Source organism: Rattus norvegicus, chromosome 1 (assembly GCF_036323735.1).
Source record: "Rattus norvegicus strain BN/NHsdMcwi chromosome 1, GRCr8, whole genome shotgun sequence".
Classification (NCBI taxonomy): Eukaryota; Metazoa; Chordata; class Mammalia; order Rodentia; family Muridae; genus Rattus; species Rattus norvegicus.
The window spans coordinates 141770877-141791335 of record NC_086019.1 but is presented as its reverse complement, the minus strand read 5'-3'; the positions used below and the strand labels follow the sequence as shown (position 1 = coordinate 141791335).

The window sequence follows — 20459 nt, the reverse complement described above, 5'->3', positions numbered from 1 at the left end:
GACAGAGGAAGTGTATGGACTGCTATCACACAGTTTCAAAATAGGGAGGCATCAAAAGCTGGCACCATGCTAACATCTGTTTGTGGAACGTGAGGTCACAGCTACAAATAACCACAGAGTGTTGGCTCTGGAAAGCTTATTTATCTCAATGAAAGGGAAGGAGAGCTGGGGCCCCCACAAGTGACACTGGAGAAGTGAGGCTGCAGGTTGTCCTAAATGTTTATCACTGATGCCTAAGGACTGATTGAGCCACATCAGAAAAGGTCTAGAATGTGTTTATAATTGAGACCCTAGCAGTTTCTAGGCTCTGACCTTTCCCCTCATCCCAACATCACCCAAATGTGCTCACAAAGAAACTTTAAGGCATTTGCCATCATGGACCTCTTTTGGATAGAAGATGAGTCTTGGCCTGCACTGTGGCATCAGTGGCTTTTGAATATGGAGATAATAATTGTACAGAAGAGCAGAAATTGTGTTTCCAAAGGGAAGCTCTTGGGACATGGAGAAAGCCCTGGAATATTAAAGAGGAGGTGAGCCACTCTGAGCTCCTTCCTCCAGAGAGTGCTCTGGAGCTCCGGAGCAGCAGGGGCAATGGGTGATGTGAAGGATATAGCCCTTGTTTTACCCTCCCTCCTTCCAGGAGAGAACAGAATCTCAGTACCCTCCAGCCACGTAGTTGCAGGCTCTGTACACACTCATAAATTCACCATCGTTGGTTGCCGATGGTTTGGTTTTCAAGGTTTATAGATAAGCAGAGTTAGTATCATCTGAGAATGAGTTAAATGACTTAAAATCAAATTCTCAAGCTTCCTTAGTTCTCTTGAATCAGAGGCTCTGCAGTGAGTTCTGAAGAGATGGATTTTCAATTCCCCGGGTGACTTTGACAATCCCTCCTTTGCAATCAGCTACCATTAGCAATTGGTGGCAACTCAGCCCCAGGAGGAGGGAAGGAGTGGGATATGGAATCCCTGAGAAGCTGGGAAAAGAAAGCAGCTCATCTGAAAATCCTTTCTTAGACTCATCCATATTTCAGGATGGACCACTCAGTGCAGAAGTTTGCTTGTTTTATGAACTTTTGTGTTGAAGGAATAGATGGGTGATTAAAACGCTGTGGCAGGAAAGATGGTCCAGCCATGTCAAGTGACAAGATATCTCAATGTTCAGAAGAGTAAATTATCTGGAGGAGCATATAGGGATAACCAAAACCCTCTAAGCTCAACCTTGTGCTGGCTACAAAGACAATCTGTGGATCCTGTTCTTCTCTGTTGGCCCGAGTGTTAAGATACCATATTTATCATGTGTTTCTCGCTCATTCTCATTCTTATGCAGCCAAGTGCTACGGTTAAAAGCCAGAACTCTGAGGTCGGGCAGGTGTAGGTCAAACCCCATCTGTGATTCTCAGGACTGGTGGCCCAGGATGCTGGGATGGAGCTGAGCACATGGACAGCGCTCTGTGAAAGGTGGTAACTGCTCGGCGCCTCTGTTCCTTCACCTGTGAATGGGCATGACCATAGTAGCCCCAGCCTACTGTGTAAATCAGACAACCAAGTGCTCAGCAGCGCTCTTAAACAAAGAACAGTCCTAATTGCTGTTGGCTCTTGTTATGGTTTCTTGGGTGCAGAGATGAGAATTCAGGAGTTCCAGAGCAGTAGTCATTCTCAGTCTGGGTGGGAAATTCTAGCAGAGAGTCCCAGGGCAGGGTAGGGTGGTGTCTGTGGTTTGAATCCCTAGAAGCTATTGTGGAAAAGCCAGGCATGGTTGTGCATGCCTGTAACCAAGTGCTGGGATGGTAGGGCCAAGACAGACTGATTCTAAGTGCTTCCTGAGCAGTCAGCAGAGGTGAAATTGTGAGCTTCCTGTTCAGTGAGCTATCTAGTTTCCACATGTGTACACATGGCTGTGCCCATAAACAAATCATATATATATATATATATATATACATATATATATATATATGTGTGTGTGTGTGTGTGTGTGTGTGTGTGTGTGTGTGAGAGAGAGAGAGAGAGAGAGAGAGAGAGAGAGAGAGAGAGAGAGAATGCAAACATACAGGCAGGCACACAGACACACACATACATACCACACATATATGCACACACACACACTCACCATTGTGAATATTAGTCCGTAGGAAAGATGCTGCTTGAAGTGTTAGCATCTGGGGGACTGTAGGAAGCATATATACCCATTCACTGCACAGCCCCGTACCTACTGGTCCTGTCCTTGTCCCAGCCTGTGGTAGGAGTCAGAGGATGGATAATTCCTAGTATCCCTTATAGTCCAGCATAAATGGCTATCACCAGAGAGCAGCTAGCAGGTTTCCCTGTTCCAAAGCTGATATGCTTCTTGCATGTATGAATGCTTCTGACTCCAGCGAAAGCCTTGCTGATTTATGCTCAAATGTCATAGAATGATTTTTGAGATTACAGGATTCAAACACATGGCTAAAATATTTGGCTGTTGGAAAAATATTCTCCACTAAGGGGCAACCTATAAAGAAATAGAAAAGAAATGGATACTGTTGGTTAATTGGCTCCTCTCTCTTTTCATGCTTCCAAATTTAGGCTAAAGCCCCCATCTCCATCATTATCCCCTAGACCAGATCTTCCTCACAGTTATACAGAACAGGCAACAACAACAACAGCAAACCAACAACAGACAAACCGTTACTGCTATGCATATTTGCTGATAGACTCCACAGAAGGCACCCATTTTCTGCAAATAGTCATAGAAGAAAGCTGGCTAGTCTATGTTTAGTAGTCCAATGGCTACAGATTCTAAGAGGCTTAGCCAAGGGTCTGGTAAGTAAATAAATGACTGTCAGCCAGTGAATGATTTATCCTTACATTTCAGGGCCTGGCAGGGGTTGGCATTGTGGTGCAATAGCTCCCAGAGGGATTAGCAGCATCATTATCACCTGAGAATTTAGAGAGACAAATTTCTCCAGGCTTGGGAATGGCTCAGTGGTGGAGGATTTGTTCAGAATGCACCAGTGAGGAGCCAGAGGTGTGGTTCAGAGGTAGAGAATTTGATTAGAAAGCACCAGAGTCTTGGGGTATGGTTAGGTGGTAGAGGCTTGGCTAACATGTGCGAGCCCCTGGATCCCATTTTCAGCACTGCATAGACTCTATTAAAATGTAGGCAGACCTCATGAATCGGAAATTCTGGGTTGGGGACCACTAGTTCTGATTTGATTTCACCTCATTTTGAAGTAAATTGGACCTTAAAAAGGGTAAAGGTTTCAAAATACCGAGAAGAACTTTCTTCTACCCTTAGCCCATCCCAGGTGTTGGGGTCTCACTCAGCCACAGTATGGTTTTCAAAACCAGGACACAGACATCAGTTTAATAGGATTATCTAACTTATAGACTGCTGACATGTGATCAGCGCTCTCAACTGTGTCTTGTGTTTTACAGGATCCCACCACAGATTAGGCCGAAGTCAAATGTATTTGCTGTATCATAGCCTCAGTCCCTTTGAACCTGGGATAGGTCCTCAGGTTGTTACGGTTTTGTTTTGTTTTTGGCAAGAGCATCGTGAAAATGCTTCTCTACCCATTTGGTCCATGCTGTTGAAGAATGAAGGATGTTGTCATGGCTTATCAGTGATGAGGTCAACTTTATCACTTGGTCAGATTCTTCCACTGCAAAAGGACTTCTTTCACCCTTAGCTAACCAGAACGAGTCTTTGAAAAGATACAACTAGCTTGATTCTCGCCATCTTTTTTTATGCAGTGAATTTTATGTTCTTTGATGATTCTTGCTTGCACAATTATCTATATATTCCTTTCCAAATGATGGTGGTTTCTGCTTCAGTTCTTCCCTTTGTTAGCTGGAATTCCACCGTAAGAAGAACTCCCACTCATTCGTTCAATTAGACATTTGTTTATGTGAAGGACTTGTAAGTCACGTATTTGCTTTCTAGTTTTGTCAGCAAAGCGGAATAGACTGGGTGGCTTAGCTAGCAGAAATCAATTTTATCTCAATTCTGAAGGTTGGTTATCTGAGATGGACTGTTGTCAGACTTGGTTTATTCCAAGGCTTCTCTCTTTAACTCTAGATTCTTCTGTGTCTTTGCTTGACCTTTCCTTCTGCTGTGCACATCTATGTCCTAATGTCTTCTTATCAGGAGCCTAATGGCAGCATTTTCATAAATGTACCTTGTCTCCAAATACAGTGACTTTATAAGAGGTACTGAGGTTGCCACTCAGTCATATGGATTCTGAGGCAGCACAATGCAGGCTATAACGAACTGTGGCTTTTACTTGTGTTCCTTTGGAACCTGAGCATCTGAACCTGCTTTCTCCTCCCAGGACCGGGCATCTTCAAGTGCTTTCTTGGTATCCTGAACACACGAGCACACTTTTTATTTTTCCTGTACCATATCTGAAACAGTTCATTTCTTTAGGAAACTGTCCTTCCTTTCAGTGGAGGATGGTACCAGTCATCTTCTGATGATTCGTTCCATTATGTGCTCAAGTTTGAGCAGTGCTAGTTGAGCGGTTAAGAGCCCAGTTTTAGATTGGAATCAACGAATTTCTTTCTAGATGAACAGTATTCAATTACTTAATTTCTATAGCTTTGCTCTACATCTGCTAGGAAGTTATAATGCTTGCATGACATAGCACTTGAAGCACTGAGCATAGCCCCTGGCTCCTAATCAATGTCCAACTGAGGATTAGCTTTCATTATTGGGAGAGCCACTTCTCCAAGTCAAAGTTCAGATAACACACGTCCACATGGGTGATAAAAGGGGGTCTCTCAAACTTCTCAATGAGCTGTCAGCATTGCCTATACATATTGGAGGAAGAAAATTCATTTTAGGGTCATAGCTGGGCCTACTCTGAAGTCATCTCTGCTGTTCTAGCACCCGAAGAGGGATGCTGAGGTCAGGGATGTGAAAAGGTCCTCAATTCTCTGCCTCACAGTGAATCCAGCTGGGTTGTTAGCTCCCAAGTGGACTCCTTCTTTGAGACAGGAGCTATATCTATAAATGCCAAAGCGTCCATTTTATAGAAGTGCCCCCATGAAGAGTTAGTGCAGTCATTGGAGGGGTGACTTGGGAAGGATTTCTTGCTGTGAGAATGGGAACTCACGGTAAGTGGAGAGGTCACAGCTACTCCGATGCTATCCTATGTAACCCACTCTCCTTTTGTTATTGTTACATCTGTTAATGGCCATTTTATTCTTTTTATTTTCCAGAGAGCACAGATTTCTTTGACTTTGGTAAGTTGGCTCCATCTTTTGGCTTTGAAACTCTTTGTCCTGATAGTTTGGTGACTCTTAAGTGCAGATTGCCTAGTCCATGTTCCCAGTCCCTTGGCAGTTGAGGGTGTCTTAGTCCATTATGAAAAGGAAGAAGACCTAGGCCCACTTGTCTTGGGCAGTTGCCCTGGACCACAGTTTCTTCTACAGGACTACCAACCCCTTCATTCTGTACTGGGGTTAAATGCATCTGAACTGTATACCTGTTTTGGCTCACTCAGAGAGTTTCCTGAGGTATGACCATATTGTGGACCTCAGCCAGAGAGAGAGATAATATACTAAGACATCCCAAAGTCTGCAACAGGTGAATAATGGGATTTGCATGTCCAAGTAGACCCCCCACCTTGATCCTCTCAGTTGTTTGTATAGAGAAAATGTGGAGTCTGTAAATGTGACAGGGTTTCTCTTCTGCCTTAAGAGATCAAGCATTTGGCCAGATCCTACCTTGGGCAGCACCATGGTTTCTCATGGGCTTGTGTGTCCTTGAATGGCATCACTGAAACAGAGTTGAGGGTAGGGCTGGACAATCCTCGAAGGAGTTGGCATTTAGTTTGTTTTTTTGATGACTCTTCCATGATGGGATCAGCAGCAAACACTGCCATTTCTGCCCAGTTTCAGGCCAGAGATAGTAGAACAACCCTATGTAGGAACACTTTGGCCACTTGGCAATATGTAAAAGCCATCTTGGACTCCTTAATTTGTTCTTGGTCATTTAAAAAAATGTATAATCTCTCAAATGTTCCTTTGGAGAATTCAGAACTGGGACCATTTCTTCCAAGGAATCGACTGTAGATAGAGATGACATTTGGTGCTATTTCCTGGGCCATTGACTGGTGTTTAATTCCAACTACCATTGTGTTCTGAAACCAGTCTTAGGGGAATGTGTAGAGGGCTGTTCATTAAGATGGTGAGCCTGGAATTCACTGAGGGGTGAGAGGGAAACTGGAAGAGGGACAGGACGGGAGAAGGAAAGGCATGCCCAAATCAAGGCGTAATGAAGTCAGTGACAGTGGCTGCTACTCTTAAAATCTTTCTAATCCTCACACTGGCCGGGATTCCGAGCCATTTCCATTACTCTTGCCCTGTACTTTATGCTGTAGTGTGCTCTCTGGGCTGGGGGTGGTAGGTAGGTGGGACAGAGTCTGCCTTCCTTTGGGATTCTTTTTGAGTACTGTAGCATGACTGAGGCAGGTAGCCATACTGAAACTCAGTCCTTGGGGATGTCTGCTCCGCTAGGAGGGTGGATATAGACACCTGTTTCCACAGGATAGGCAGGCACTTATTTGGGACCAGTCAACTAACAGTCTTCTTTTTTATTTCATTTTAGAGTCTGATGCGAGCCCTACACCTCCTATCACTGTGACCCACAAACCAGAGGAAGACACTTTTGGGGTGAGTTACTTCCTGGTTAAGAGGAACACACTTAAGAGTAGAGCCATTTTTGGACTTCATTTCAGGTGCTAACTTGTCCACATAGTCTCTCACCTGAAACCAGTGGTAGAAAAAAAGCAACTAGGATTGATTTCCTTTGCAGTGGTTTAAACAGTTCCTTGTTTGATGGGAGTGCTTCATTGTTTGAAGAAGCCTTTGAAGAACCCACACCAAGCCCCAGGGCTAGAAAGAGAACAGTTTGAAATTTCCAGTCTCTCCTGAGTCTGGCTGGGCATGGCTTGCAAGGCCTGTTGACTGAGCAAATGCACAAACCTGAGTTACTTAGAGACTAGCCTTATATAGGTTTTCCCATGCCTGTTGTAGAGTCTGAGGTTTCCCTGGGGAGAAGTAGAAAGGACTCTCTTGAGTGCAGAACTCCTGAACTTCTCTGAGTAGAAATTCCATGTAAAGATTTCAATGGGAATATGAAGAATTTGCTTGCTCATTGAAACACTAGAAAGATGTTTCTTTCAACATGCTATTGTGCTTCTAGAATGGCCTCAAGGCAAGAGGGATCAGAATATTGAATTAGACAATGTTTCCTAATCTAGTTGATTATATTTTGTTAAACAAAAAATTCAAAGTTTTTAGGGTCTCATAAAACCCCTTCTAAAGACTTTACTCCAGGGGTACCAAATATTTTGACATTGTAACATTGTTATATATGTGTCCTGGGGTACATGTAAGACCCCACATGTAGGCTTCTGTCTGCACATACCTCAGTAGCAGAGGGTTTAGGGGATCCTATTCTGCTGTAACAGGTTTGTTCTCATTGGGCACATGCATTACCTTTGAGTGTTTGTGGCTTCCTGTGACTGCTCCTGACTGTCTGTGTTTGGCTTCTAATAGGTGTCCATAGCAGTTGGACTTGCTGCTTTTGCCTGCGTCCTTCTGGTGGTCCTCTTTATCATGATCAACAAGTACGGTCGACGGTCCAAATTTGGAATGAAGGGTAAGGTGGTGTGCAATTTTAGTCCCAAGAGTTCCATGGTTTCCACCTTTTTTGATCAAAAGATACTGTTTTCACCTCTGTCTGCTCTCAGAGAAAGGCTCTGGTCATTGGACCTTGGTAACTCTGGTAGAGACCCCTTTCTGTGCCATTTTGGGTTATTATGGACGGAGGACTGTGTTGGTATCTATATGAACCAAACAGTAATGCTGGAAACTACTGGTTGCTCAGATGGACTTGTGTGATGACCACAGTTTGAGCACGAAGTCGGGCATAAGGCAAATGGCAATTCTTTTCATTAGTGGGTGATCTACGGGGCTCTTCATTTGAGTAACGTTTTCTCTTGTCTGTACCTATCTTTGGACTCTTGTTGTGACTTAGCACAGTGAGGTAGAGGGTGGTGAACTCTGGTATTGAAAAGCTGCCCGGGCTGTTGTATATCAGCACGTAGCTCTACACGGAGTCCTGGAATGGATGCCAAGAGCAACATGGTTTCTAAATCTGCTGGCCAGCTTCCATGTACAGAGTACTCAACCCCATTATGGTAGAAGTGGAGTGCTGGGATGTGCTGCTCTGTCAAAGCTCAAATGAGGCATCTGGCATGAGAGGGGTTAATATGGTGAATTAGCATCCATGGATGTGGCCAAATGATTTGAAAGAAACTGCATATTACTGATTCCAGAACTGAAGCTTGATTTTCAATATGTCTTCCCAGCTGGGGTTGTCATGCATGGCTGATGTTGGCAGAGGTGGGTGGGGGGGAGAGTTAAAGGTTACTTAAGGAACATTCACGATGATGTTTGCTGGTGGCATTATGAAATTCAGAAAGATGAACTCCTGAGGCTTTAATCCTCGAAGCTAGTTTCTGTGGTGGGAGTCCTGACCCTGGGAACCAGGGGTTCAAGCAGAGAATATGAATGACATTCATAGGAACAGACTTCCACAGATTCATATGCAAAAGTAAATCTTTGTGTTGCCTGTATGTGGTGAAGGGTTGAGTATTGTACATAATGGAGCAAGATTTAATTATACTTTCAAGATTCTGGTCCTTCTTAGAAGGTAAGAGCACTAGCATATAGGAAGCTACCCAGAAATAATTCAAAGAGTTGAAATGTGGTCTTTCTAAAGGCTCCTGCCTCTGAATGCTTTGCTTTGATGAATTTGAATAAGTCATGGATGAAGGCAAGACAAGTTTCTTTTGTCTTCCCTCCCTCTCTCTGTCCTTTGCACTTCCTAACCTCTTTCCTCTCTCTTCTCCTTTTGTTCCTTGCCCCTCCATCCTTCCTTCATGTTTTCCTTCCTCTCTTCCTGTTTTGCAAAAGCCAGGATTGAACCTAGGGAACTTAGACATGGTGGGTAATTGTTAAACCTTTGAGTTATACCTCCAGTTTTTGTGAATAGTTTGAAATATTCTGAGTGAGAGAAATACATATACTGGTAATTTCCAAAGAGGAAATAGTTTTTAATGGCTCAAACAAGTCTGGACTACTCTTGGGCACATTGAGTAAAGACACATTTTCTGCCAGCTCTTACCATTCGCCCACAGGACTCCACAGGTTTAAATGGAATGCCGGCCAAGTGACTCAAAGATTTGAGTAATCCTTGGACCCTTGGCATTGAGCACTGCTGCTATATATTTCTTTTACAACTCTTTCTCTTTTCTTCATGAGCAAATTTCAGGATGTAGCCCAAAGGGAAGAATGGGGCATTATTGCTCTTCCCTAAGAAAGCACAGCAGCAGCTGAGACCCTGACACATGCTTGGTAGTGGTATGAGAGCAGATTTTTTTTCTATTAATTGTCATCCTGTTTGTGGAACAGTGTGTCTCCATGTTGGATGGATTAGGCAGCTTCCAGGGTGTGCTTCCTACCCCACCCCAAGCTGTCCTTGGCATCTCCTATCCCCTATCTCCTTGCCCAGGCTGAGCTGCCTTACTTAGTCCTGATTTGTCCAAGAGAATGTGTCTCCACAGGTAGAAATAAAGCATCTCCTTTTGTAAAGCCAGGTAACCTGAAGCTAGGGCCAAGGTGTAGAGAGTATGTCCAAGAGTGACTGTTTAGAATAAATATTGCATCTCTCTGATCTTGATCATATATCATTTTATTTGGGTTTCACATCATTTTAGAAATAAACAAATGTCATATGTCACAAATGATTTTCATCTTTGGTTGTCAACGGACATATCAGTTACTTTTAATTTTAATTGTTATGACAGATCACTGGCAAGTTTTTTTTTTTTTTTGACTCATCTTTTGAGTCATCATGGTTGGAGGGTCTCATTGAGTTTGTAATGGCAGGAACATATGGTTGTGACTTCTTACCTCTCTTGGCCGACCATGGTATAGGGATTATTTTGCTCCTTCAAGCCAGCAGCACCTGTGATGATGTTGCTCACATTCTGAATGGGTTATTCTTCCTCAGTTAATTCTTTCTGAAAAATAGTTATCGACAGATCAAAGGTGTGCCTCAATATTCTAGGTGATTCTAAAGCCAGTTGAGTTGACACTAAAGAGTACCACACACCATCCAAATCTAGTAGGGAAAGCGACAGTCTGTGTAACAGAAGGCTCTTAGCTCTGCCTTACGTGAACCCAATGTCTTTACATACACTCAAGGCTTAAACTTTCAAATCTGGGTGAGAATCCATATTTTCTCTTCTGGCTTAAATATGGTTGCTCAGAAGTCCTCAGAGCTTGCATTTCTTCAAGCGTGAGTTAGGAAGATTGCTACTTAGCTATGGGGTTTGTGAGTGTTACAATATAGTACCTAATTGGCTGTGTTAGCTCCCATTGCTAGTACAAAATACTTGAGGAAATCAATATATTGAAGGAAAAGCTACGTTTTGATCATGGTTTGTAGGGATTTTAGCTGACTGACACTTGTTGTGACGGTGCATGAAGGAGTAGGTCTGCTCAGCTCATAGTGGCATGGAAGCCAAGAGAAAGACAGGCAAGGCTGGAGTCTCCGATTTTCTTTCCAGCCATATTGCTAATCACCTAACTTCCTCTTTCTTGGCTCCTCCCAGTCAAGACTGCCATTTCCTATCAGGGCCGTCGTCCACGCCTTTAGCATACTGTCTTCAAGGACTTTGGGATCTACATCATAATTGGCATGTAGAGGGCTTCCTTGTCTTGCATTTCCCTCTTCTTGACATATGAGTCTTTCTAGACTCCTTTTAATGTCCTTTTGTGAAAATATAGCCCCCAAGGCTCCATCATGAACCTCTTTGTCTCAGACAATATGTAGTAGTAAAAATGTCCGTATTACACACTGCCCACAGTGCACTCTCATTTTTCCCCCTCACATATCATCTGTCTGTCCTCCTAGGCCGGGAGCAACTTGCAGCAGGAGCCATCGATCTCTCAGCCCAGCATGCCAGAAACTTCATTCTGCATTTGACAGATGCTTGAACTCAAAAATGAAAAGCATCCATTTTATTCATTTCATTTGCTTTGTTTTTTTTTTTAAGGTTTGGCTGTTTAGCTCAGGATGGACTCTAATATGTTATGTAGCCCAGGCTATCTTTGAATTTATAATCTTGCTTAGGCTCCAAAGTTCTGTGATCTCATAGGCTTTATTAGTTTTAATCATGAGAAAAAACCAGTTTATTAATCTGAGAAGGCTAGTCTGGACTAATTTAGAAATCTGGACTACTTTTGGAGTGGGGGAGGATTGGGGGTTGCTCACAAACAATTCTTGTCATCAATATCTGAGAGTAGCAGGCCTCTGTGGATATGGAGAAGAGATTGAAATGGCCTTCATTGTCTTTTGAGAAACATAAAGATGACTGAATAAACTAACACAGCCCTACTATTTAAAGTACTTACCATTTATTTTATATTTTCATTGAATGTTTTATTCTGAGAACAGATTAAACATGGCAAATATGATGAAAACCATGTTAACTAGCACCTCTGATCCTGTTCCCTCCATGGTCTCATAGGTCGCTCTTGATGTGGGCCTAGCATGCAGCTGTTAGCTCCCTTGTCTTAGTCTTTTTTTTTTATATCCTTTCTTTTTTCATGTCTTCACTGTTTCTACATACCAATCCTCCTGCCCAGGGTCATTTCCCAACAATTCCATATCCCATACCTGGCTAAACTGGCACTCACCCCCACTAAATGATAACACTGTATTAGAGGCTGGTAACCAGTTTATTTTTGTGCTTTTAGGTATATGAGTGTTTACAAGTACAGATATCTCTTTAAGTATCCATATGCAGACTTACACATGTTGTATATTTGAGTACACTTATAAAAATGCATTACTCTGTGTGTTCTAATTTGAATGCGTGTTTATCCCCTCCCTCCTTGACTTGCCAGGTATCTCAGAACTGTCCACGGATTTGGCTGGACACCCACTTTATGGAGGATGAGCATCATAGTCAGATATGAACTGAATGTGTAATGTCTTAGGACCTTCATTAACAACTTCCAACTCATTCATCAAAGTCTTAGTTTGGCAATGTGAGCTCATCTTCCTTTGGAATCATAAAGGTTTTTAAATGATGCTGAGCTTATGGCCAGGGTCCCATTGATTTGTGAATTATCTGTATGGCCAGGGATGGGACCAATCAGAAAGACCTCTTATTGGAGAATGACCTAGCAGAACCCTGTCCCCACTGTGCTAGGCCTTCACTCTTTGATTGCTAAATCCTGGGAAAGAGAGAGAGAGGGAAAGAGAGAGAGAGGGAGAGAGAGAGAGAGAGAGAGAGAGAGAGAGAGAGAGAGAGAGAGAGAGAATGTTATGAATTTTTGATAAGCTCATCTTCAGGAAATATTTTAAAATTAGATTTTAGAAGACTAGGGTCTATGATCTGGCTGGGCTTCCACATTGGAAGAAACCATGGCTTAAAAAAGGAACTGACTTGTTAAGATTGGTTGTTTGGGAGCCATTTGGGTTGAGAGTACCCTGCCTTCCCCCCACTCCCCACCCCTTCATGGCCACACAAATGACATAACCCCAAGCTGATCTGCTGTGAAAATTCTCAGTGCACCTGGCTTCTCCACGACATGAACTTGTTAGAACAAAAGCCAGATAAAATGTTAATCCATCTGAGCAACAATAACACACACCCTCCAGTTTTCATGTAGTGCGAAACCCTTTTGAGAGGAAGAACTATGTGGCCTCTGACTCCTTTTCCTCATGACCGTTTGAAGATCAGAGATGACTAAAGGATTCAACTCTATGCTTCCTGGGCTTCTTGATGTGCTTTCAGAGCAAACAGTTGAATGGTTTTGAAGAACTAAAAGCAGACCTTGGGCTTATTAGGATAATGCCTCCTTTTTACAGATAAAGAAACTGAGACCCAGAGACATGCATTCAGAAGCCAGAGCCCAGAACTTAGGACACCTGGTTCTGCTTCTTTATGGACCGGGAGGTTGGAGGATGGTAAACAGATCAGCCTGGTTCTTCAGTTATCTTTGAGTGCTGGGACACACCTGTTTTGGGGGCCTGGTAGAATGGGAGGAGTCCCGTTTTGTTCCCCTGTTTAAAAACTTCATTTCCTTCTGAACAGGGAAGCTGTAGGGACAGGCAGAGGAGAGTCAAGAAATGTAGCGTGAGGGGTTGAGGATTTGGCCCAGTGGTAGAATGCTTGCCTAGCAAGCGCAAGGCCCTGGGTTCGGTTCCCAGCTCCAAATTAAAAAAAAAGAAAAGAAAAGAAAAAAAGAAAGGGGAAGAAATGCAGCGTGGACTTCTAATAGTGCCTTAAGCACTTCATCAGCCAGCTTGCTTCTCGTCTTAGCAATGGGATGTGTGCTTGTGCCTCTGATGGGCCCATGGGTGAACGAGGGCCGTACAGGGCTGTTCCATTGTAAATTAGAGTTGGTTAATAGGTACTTATAGTAAAGTGGTTGCCTATTTGATTATGATTGGGAAATATTAACATTTTACCCCCGAAACAGATGGTAACTATCCTCTGAGCGGATGGTGGGATCATGCCAGAGTCTTGATTTGGAAGGATTCACTACTGCCAGAAGATCTTGGGAGCTGCTTTTACAGGGAGTGTTACTGCTATTCCTCTGATTATACCACTCAGTTAAGCAGGAATGAGACTTGGGAGAAGTCATTTCTGATTCCTCTCCTAGCCTTAAGGTATTGGACTGAGATGGGTTTTCTCCAGGTAGATGGAGGGAGAGGTAGGAGGAGTCTTAGAATCCAAAGGTTGATGCAGTCTTGGCATTATTTCTCAGCTGGGATACCATGACTACATGTCTCCAGCTGTGCACGCAGAGTGGGGGAATTGGTTTAAGGAGAATGTCTGGGGAATACCACACATAGGAGACACTGGGGGAGGGCTGGACCCTTCATGGACATGCCACCAATGATACTTATTTACAAAGCAGAGAGAGAAACAGAAAAACACTCATATTCATGTCCATGCTGTTCCCTTCATCCTGAAGCATATACTGTTTTGAAGTCTGTTTAACAGGGGATCAGAAACTAAGAGCAGTGCATGGGAGAAATGAAGCTGGTGACAGAGTTGGTTTGTCCTACCTTTCTGGGATGTGCCCAGTCCTCCACAATGTTTGCCTTTTTCTGAACTTTTTGGCCTATATCCTCTTCCCGTTGACATGTGCAATGGGGGAAGGGGCCACTTGGCACTTGAAGGAATTGTGTACTTGAGTTTCTTAGGCTGGGTCTCTTGATATAAGATGACTCTTTGGACATGAATATGAGTGTTTTTCTGTTTCTCTCTCTGCGTTGTCATCTTAAGGTCCTTACATGTCCTAAGGAGTGCACCTTAGATAGGGTTTTATTGCTGTGAAGAGTCACCATGACCATGGCAACTCTTATAAAGGAAAACCCTTAACTGGGGCTGATTTAAAGATGCAGAAGTTTAGTTTGTTATCATCATGGAGGGAAGCATGGTTGCATGCAGGCAAAGATTTTGCTAGAGAAGGAGCTGTGAGTTCTACTTCTTGATCTTCAGGCAGCAGAAGGAAACAATGAACCGCACTAGGACTACCTGGTGCATTGAAGACCTCACTTCCACGGTGACACATTTCCTTCAACAGGCTTCACCTATTCCAACAGGGCCATACCTCCTAATAGTGTTACTTCCTATGGCATTGACACACATAAGTCTGTGGGGCCATTTCCTTTTCAACCACCACAGGGTGTTCTCATTCTCTTTCCTTGTTTTTTGATACTTTTAGAGACCCTTCAACTTCAAGACCCCCTAAATGACTCTTTGTATTTGGACATACCTTGGTTGAATAGGTTATATTTGTGGCAAGTCCCTTCCCTTTCCCTGCTTGGACTTCACTGAGAAGATTTTACTGCAGACAAAGTCTTACTCTCCTTGAGGACTAAGATCTAGAATATGGTGCTTGGGAGCTTTAGGAAGAAGGCCTTGAGGTAGCATTGTTTGTTTGTTTGTTTTTTTTTCTTTTTCTTTTTCTTCTGGCATGCCTTTGCTTCCCTGCTCTTTGTGTCTTCTTCCTTAGGTGTACAGTGAATTATCCCAGAAGTCCCTTCATGGTCATCATTGCTTGTGTTGAGGCCTATTTACTTCCCTCCTCCCTTTCTGTGCTTTCTGTGCCTCTCTGGACCTAGGGAGACAATCATTCTCAACCACTGATTTTTCTGTACATGAAGCGAAATCCCTGGACATGGAGTGCTATACAAAATGTTTTCCTCTGGGGCTACCTGCTGGCAGCTCTCTTCTTGGCAGGCCACTGTATCCTGTTGAGCTGTGCCAAGATAGCCAGTATGCTTGGCTCTACACTCAAAAGCTATTGCCTCTTCAATTCACTTATGGTTGGCAGTACAGTCCAGTGACTACTAATCCGTGGCATTGTAACTGGCTCCCAAAGAGTTAACAGACTTTTGATAGCTTAGTTTAAAAACTCTCAACCTTTTGTCTCCAGCTACTCACTCTGGCAGAGACTATTCACATGTCTTATGCCTGTGGGTGTAACATGGTTCTCCCAGAAGTCCTGGCCCTCCCCATAAATTCATGCCCAAGAAAAATATAATCAGAAGATGTGTGAGCAAATGGGATTTTTTTAGAATGGGAATGAAAGCAAATTTATGCTAAGTTTTTATCTTAAAAAATATCCACAGACTTTTGTATATTATGATCTCTCACAACCACGGCGATACACTCTCCATATTGATCCATCCCACCCAGTGCATCATAGCATGGCACCAATATGGAAAGCCGAGAAGGTTGGGTGCTGTCAATCTTATGGCGTTCTTTACCCAAGAGGGCCTTTGCCCCACAAAATCAAGTGACAGAAACTGCTCCCAGAGAGACCTACCTCTCTTCTCACGACACATTCTTTCCCTTGTGCATCTTCTCTTGTGGGCCTGGGGAGTTTAGTTTGCTCAGAGGAGGTGTTTGCCTTTGGCTAATGAAGAACTGCTATGTAGCCATAGTGTTCAAGTCTGTGTTTATGTAGCCCGGTTTCCTGTGAACTCAGCTTCAGGACATCCAGAGAAGCTGAGGGCAGCAAAGCAGGTAGAGCAAGGCAAGGGCCATTCAGAAAGCACCATCTGGGATTAGGGAATCAAAAAAAAAAAGACATGCTAATAAAAACTGTCACAGAGCCAACTGCTACAAATGCTCCCCCAAGCACTTCTGGTGTCCAGCTCTCATGCTGCACACACATCATTGTGGTGGGCACCATGTGGTGGTGGAGAAATGTAAGGAGAAAGGACCTTTTTCATCCAGCTGCCTAGATCTGGTGGTACCTGCACCTGCTTCAGGCCTAGAGCTTCTGAGGGGAATGAGCTCCAGGTTGATCTGTACCTACCTCTTGCTCTCAGAATGCTTAATGACACCCTCTCCGTCCTTCACTACCTCCTATGCTTAGGGAGCAACCAATTGAGTTTCCATCCTGCCTAACCTGTTATTCTCTGCCCTGCATAAATGGTGCACCCACAAACCAGAGAAGGATTCATTCACTTACTACCTCTCCCAAAGCACCAATTACCTAATTTTTGGTACACGGTGTGAATGTTCAAATAGTATTAAAATTCAAATCAGCAGTAGCAGAATATTAAGCCCATGTGCAGAATCTTTGGAGTGTGGCTTCAGGTCACAGACTCTGAGGCCAGTGATGCTCCTCTGAATATAAAATCCAGCACGCCTCAGGTCCTGGCTTCTTACCCTTTCCCGAATAGTTATGAAGCAGCTTAAGGGAGGGAGGATTTGTTTTACTTTCCAGGTTGAAGCTACAGCCTATTACAGCAGGGAAGGCAATGGTGGTGGAAGAGGCTTGTGCTGATAGACTAGGGTGGAGGGATGACAGGGAGGGAGGGAGGGAGAGAGGGAGGGAGGGGAGGAGGGAGGGGAGGAGGGAGAGAGATACATAGACATACACACACACAGAGGAGAGAGACAGAAACAGAGAGAAACAGAGACATAGAGATGGAGAGACAGAATAAGACAGAGAGTCACACACACACACACACACACACACACACACACACACACACACACACACACAGGGCTGGGGTGCAGGGAGGAGCTCTAAGATCTGTTCCTCCCACTGAACCCCTGCCTCTCAAAGCCACACTACCATCTGGGGACCAGGTGTCCAAACACAAGAACCTGTGGGGGACATTTAACCCTCAAACCATAGCAGAAGGCTACTGGAAACTGAAGAAGCATGGCTGGAGAGGGTCAAGGCAGGTCTTTGCAGGCAGAGGAGGCCCCATGGTGGACTGCCCAGGCATTCTGCCAGCTTCAGAGATGCTGTCTGTGGTAAGGACAGGGATCTCATTCTTCTCCATTCTGCTGTTCCAGTGGAAGGTGTTTTCACTGGAAGGCTGCCTGTCCTCTAACGTACTGTGGAATAAGAGTTGCATAGCTGGCCAAAGAATGGAATTGTTTCTTTATCAATCCTGGACATGCCAAACCTCTCTACCTGACAGGCATCTTGAGTTCAAAGAGGCCTCTGTGCATAGTGGCTGGCTGTGCAAGGCAGGGAGAAGAATGTCAAAGTTTGTCTACCTGCCAGCAGGTCTTGACATGCAGCCCGAGGAGGGTGTCTGGGAGGTTCCGGAAACTGCCTTTTAAAGCGAACTGTTCCAAATAAATCTAGTTCAGTGAATTGGCTTTGGATTATTTCCAGGGCATGGGAAGGAGCACTCTGACATTGGCCTGGCCTCTAGGCGACGTGGGCAGGGTGTGAGCACTATTGTTAGACAGTATGTGTGGACATGGCTCCAACTGTACCAGTTTTCCATCTATGCTTGCTTTGCAGGGGAAAATGCTTGCCCATTGGCCTGTGTGCTTGGCCGCCAGAAAGTAGGGAGTCGGAAAGCTTGCTCTTTCTGAGTGTGTAGCTGCGGAATGTTTCTTGAGGGGGGCTTGGAGATTCTTATTATAAATCTCAGAGTCGAGTTCCAGTGATGCACTCCTGAGAATTTCAACTAAAGCAATGTTTGTAAATAGCTCACCATATTCATGTACATAGAGGTTTGCCACACTGTGAGTAATGGAGCAAGCTTTCTCTTTAGATAACTAAAGAGAAATGGGTGGCTCAGTATATTACTGTTTATGACTATAATACAGTGCATTCATGTGTGTGTGTGTGTGTGTGTGTGTGTGTTCAAGTATACTTATGTTGTATACATACTATGAATCAACATTGATATCTTCCTTTATGATTTGTTTTTTGTCTGTCTGTCTATCTATCTATCTATCTATCTATCTATCTATCTATCTATCTATCAATCTATTTATCATCTATCCATCCATACATCCATACATCCTTCCATCCATTCTTTTTTTCGATAGGTCTTTCACTGAACCTGGAGCATGCCACTTTGGCTAGGCTGGCTTACCAGTGAGCCTCAGGGATCTCCTTGTCTTTGCTTTCCAAGCTGGGGTTACAGGAACATGCAGCTGTGTCTGTTTCTTTTATGTGGGTACAGGGGATCCAAATCCAATCCTCATGTTTAAATAGTGAGTACTTTACACACTGAAACGTCTCCCCAGCCTCCAGATGCCAGGTGTTTTTATATACTATTTTAAATTTATTCTTTGAGAAGTTTCTGTGGGTATACACGTTTCTAAATACCATATTTTCTATCCTCATTACTCCTTTAGACTCCATCACAAAACTCTTACATGTGTTTGTCCCGCCTCTGCGGCTTCTTATTAATTTATTAATTCACTCAGTCTAATTAGTGCTGCCAATGCACATGGGTATGAGGCCATCACCTGGAGCTTAGGCAAACTACCAGTGGCCATCCTGAGGAGAACAAGCTCTCCTTCCTCCAGGAGCCATCAACTGGCAACAGTGCTTCAGCTAAAGGTGGGATCTCATGAGTCCTGCCCCTTTTCATGATGGAATTTTGATTGGTTGATCTTGGGCAGGTCTTGTCTAGGTAAACACAGCTGCTGTGAGTTAGCAAACACTAGCAGGTTCTCCTCTGATTCTAACAAAAGGCCTTGGACTTTTAGGACATTTTATAATAAGAAGGAAGATTTATTTAGAGCAGAGCTCAAATCTACATAGAAAATGGCTGCTCTCTTAACAATCATACCGCCATTACACAAGAGGGCACATCACGCCTTGAAGTTTAGTACTATAGTGTGCAGTCGAGTGCTGGGTAAGACCATTCATATGGTTCTTTCCTAGCTTTTGTAATTCCTTCTGGCACTATAGAAGTAGCCAGGAGGGAAAAGTTGTGTCCTGCAACCAAAGTAAGTGATGTTTCCAGCCTTAGGGTCCTACCATTTTATTATGACCAAGAGGTTATGGTAGAAAGTCAAGAGCTGGGGTTGGGGATTTAGCTCAGTGGTAGAGCGCTTGCCTAGCAAGCACAAGGCCCTGGGTTCAGTCCCCAGCTCTGAAAAAAGAAAAAAGTCAAGAGCTGTGTCAACAGCTTGTATTTGGAGGTCTTTCAGCCTCACTGATCCATAGGGAAGTCTCCCATGCTTAAGATGTCAGTTTTTAAAGATAGATTTTTAGCTTTTCTGAAACAATCCACATGTACGTAGCAAGGAATTCCTCCTCAGTCTAAAAGGAAACATAGTAAAAAATAGTTTTTCTTCCTAATGTCTTGCCATGGAGGTCTCCACTCTTCCAAGGTTCTTCCAGAGATGATCAGTGCAGACACAAGGGCGTGTTATTCTCTGTTGACTGTGTACAAAGTCAAACTTGTCTTCTCATTGTTCTGTGACACATTTTTTTTTTTTTGCTAACAATCTTTGAGATGATTTCATTTCAGTGTGTAGAGATCCTCTGGCTTCTACTTTTACAGTTGTTTGCCAGGAATGATACCACTGAGTAATATTTATGGACATGCAAGTATGTTTACAATACATTTACTTCCCTGTTCAAAAAGACTACAAGCTATTTCTCTAAACCCATTTTGTTGCTGAAATAGTAAAACAAAGAGGAAGTATTTTTATATGTGTACCTTGGAAAAAAATACAGGAAGTGTCTGGAATTACAGCTCAGAACATAAATAGATAGTACTTACCATTAGGTGGTGGCATTCTGAATATAATTTTTAAAAATGTCATTTACTTTTCTTCCATGTTTTCTAGATTAAGCCTTTTTTTTAAAGTCAAACAAATGAACAGGCAAACATCAGCAATAGAAAAACAGGTGTGCATCCTACAAGGACATCAGGTTCCTGGGATGACATCTGTGATTCCTGAGTGGCTCTGGATATTGACCCACCTGAGCTCACTGCTCCTTCATGGGATGTCATTGAGGTTCATGAAATAGACACAGTTTTCTCATAGCATGTCCTCAGTCACCGATGATGGTGGGAGGATGATTCAAATACCGATTCCTGGGCTAGGTCTACTGAATCTGAGACTCCCAGACAGGCCCAGTGAACGG

At 43.5% G+C, this 20459-nt stretch overlaps 1 protein-coding gene across 8 annotated transcripts in view; it reads left to right on the top strand.

Moving 5' to 3' along the window:
* Positions 1-20459, top strand: part of Ntrk3 (neurotrophic receptor tyrosine kinase 3) — a 387384-nt gene that overhangs the window by 122240 nt on the left and 244685 nt on the right. For all 8 annotated transcript variants that reach the window (XM_063287704.1, NM_019248.2, NM_001270655.1 and 5 more), the window contains 3 exons: positions 5202-5225; positions 6592-6656; positions 7545-7647. In XM_063287704.1, the coding sequence (XP_063143774.1) occupies positions 5202-5225; positions 6592-6656; positions 7545-7647 (192 nt within the window). The remainder of the gene's footprint in view (positions 1-5201; positions 5226-6591; positions 6657-7544; positions 7648-20459) is intronic.